Source organism: Vicia villosa, linkage group LG3, assembly GCF_029867415.1.
Source record: "Vicia villosa cultivar HV-30 ecotype Madison, WI linkage group LG3, Vvil1.0, whole genome shotgun sequence".
NCBI classification, from domain to species: domain Eukaryota; kingdom Viridiplantae; phylum Streptophyta; class Magnoliopsida; order Fabales; family Fabaceae; genus Vicia; species Vicia villosa.
This window is the reverse complement of record NC_081182.1, coordinates 200,921,209-200,922,816: the sequence shown is the minus strand read 5'-3', so window position 1 is coordinate 200,922,816 and position 1,608 is coordinate 200,921,209. Positions and strand designations below refer to the sequence as shown.

Sequence of the window (1,608 nt, the reverse complement as noted above, 5' to 3'; positions counted from 1 at the left end):
CTACATGCATAGGCCCACAAACATCGGAGTACACCAACTCAAGATGTGCTTTGGTCCTATGACCCGTATCCTTGCTAAAAATCCCTTTGTGTTTCTTTCCCTTCACACATTCTTCACACAACTCAGCTAGAACGTTAATGTGTGGCAGCCTAGTAACCATACCATCTTTTTGCAACGCTTTGAGATCACGAAAATTCAAGTGACCGAGACGATAGTGCCATAACCACTCCTCTCTACTTCCATCTTTAGCTAAGCACCTATGCTCCAATACTTTCATCTCAACATTGAAAGTCCTATTGGAAGCCATAGGAGCCTTTGGATCAACACACCACTAGCATCGACAACTCGCAAGATCTTATCTTCCCGGCGTATATGGTAACCTTTCTCAAGTAATTGGCCAATACTTAAAAGGTTACATTTAATACTCCGAATATATAGCACATCTTTGATCTTAGAATGTCCACCATTATTCTTTCCGATCAACACATCACCGACACCTTCGGCCATGAGAGTGGAATCGTCCGCAAACTTCACTTTATTTTTCGCCACCTGATTGATTTGCACAAACCAATCTTTTCTCCCCGTCATATGCGTTGAACAACCGGATTGTAAGTACCACTCCTCGCTGCCTTGGGTTCCATCTCGAACCGAAATCATGACATTATGTTTTGAGCCCAAATCTGTCGCGTTTTCTACACTACTGTAGGTGCTGTCCATCACCTTTATCATGCCACCAAACTCATCGGTATTCATCATCAAGAGTGTGGCTTCATCATCCACCTATTTCCTCGCAAACTTGGCTTCATCCCCCTTAGATTCCCACTATTTAGCACCACACTTTGCTTGGAAATGCCCAAGTTTCTTACATTTCCAACATTGTATTTTTGCCCATGTCTCTCGATTTTCCACCTTTCGCGTTTCTCCGATCACCATAACCATTTAAGTTGTTGCTCTCACCCTTTTGTCCCTTCGAATTTTGAGAATCACCACCACCTTGCTTCCCTTTCAAAGGCCATTTACCTTTCGAACCTTTACTCTTTTCATTGAAACGAGCTTGCAAAGCTATCTTCGTATTTTCCTTATCGCTTCATCTCTCGTCCATTCTTTATTCATGTTCTTCTAAGGAACTTTGAAGCTCATCCTTGCTCAACGAAGCAAGATCCTTCGATTCTTCAATGACCACTATAATGTTGTCGAATCTTGACGTTAAAGAACGTAAGATTTTTGACAAAAAATTCTGCTCTAAGATAGTTTCCCCACACGACTTGATTTGATTCACCAAACACCTAATGCGCGTCACATAATCGTTGATCGTTTACTTCTCTTCCATTTATGTTAACTCGAATTGCCTTTTGTGAGTTTGTAACCTCGCAACCTTCGCCTTTGCAGCCCCAGCATATGCTTTCTCCAAAATTAACCAAGCTTTCCTCGCGGATTCGCAATCATCGACCTTTTCAAAATTATCACCATAGACACAATAGTGTATCCAGAAGAGAGCTTTGTAATCTTTCTACTTCTCTTCCTCAAAGGTAGCTTGATGTGCAGATGTAGGTTCAGCCCCAAATGGTGTGACACCATTGTTGACGATATCGAGAACTTCTTGATATC

The 1,608-nt window shown here is 41.9% G+C and overlaps 1 protein-coding gene across 1 annotated transcript; it reads right to left on the bottom strand.

Annotated features, from left to right (window-relative positions):
- Positions 1-273: 273 nt before the first annotated feature.
- LOC131659726 (uncharacterized) lies at positions 274-753 on the bottom strand. The gene has a single exon (XM_058928879.1). It carries the CDS (start codon positions 751-753, stop codon positions 274-276), a length of 480 nt encoding a protein of 159 aa, XP_058784862.1.
- Positions 754-1,608: the final 855 nt, after the last annotated feature.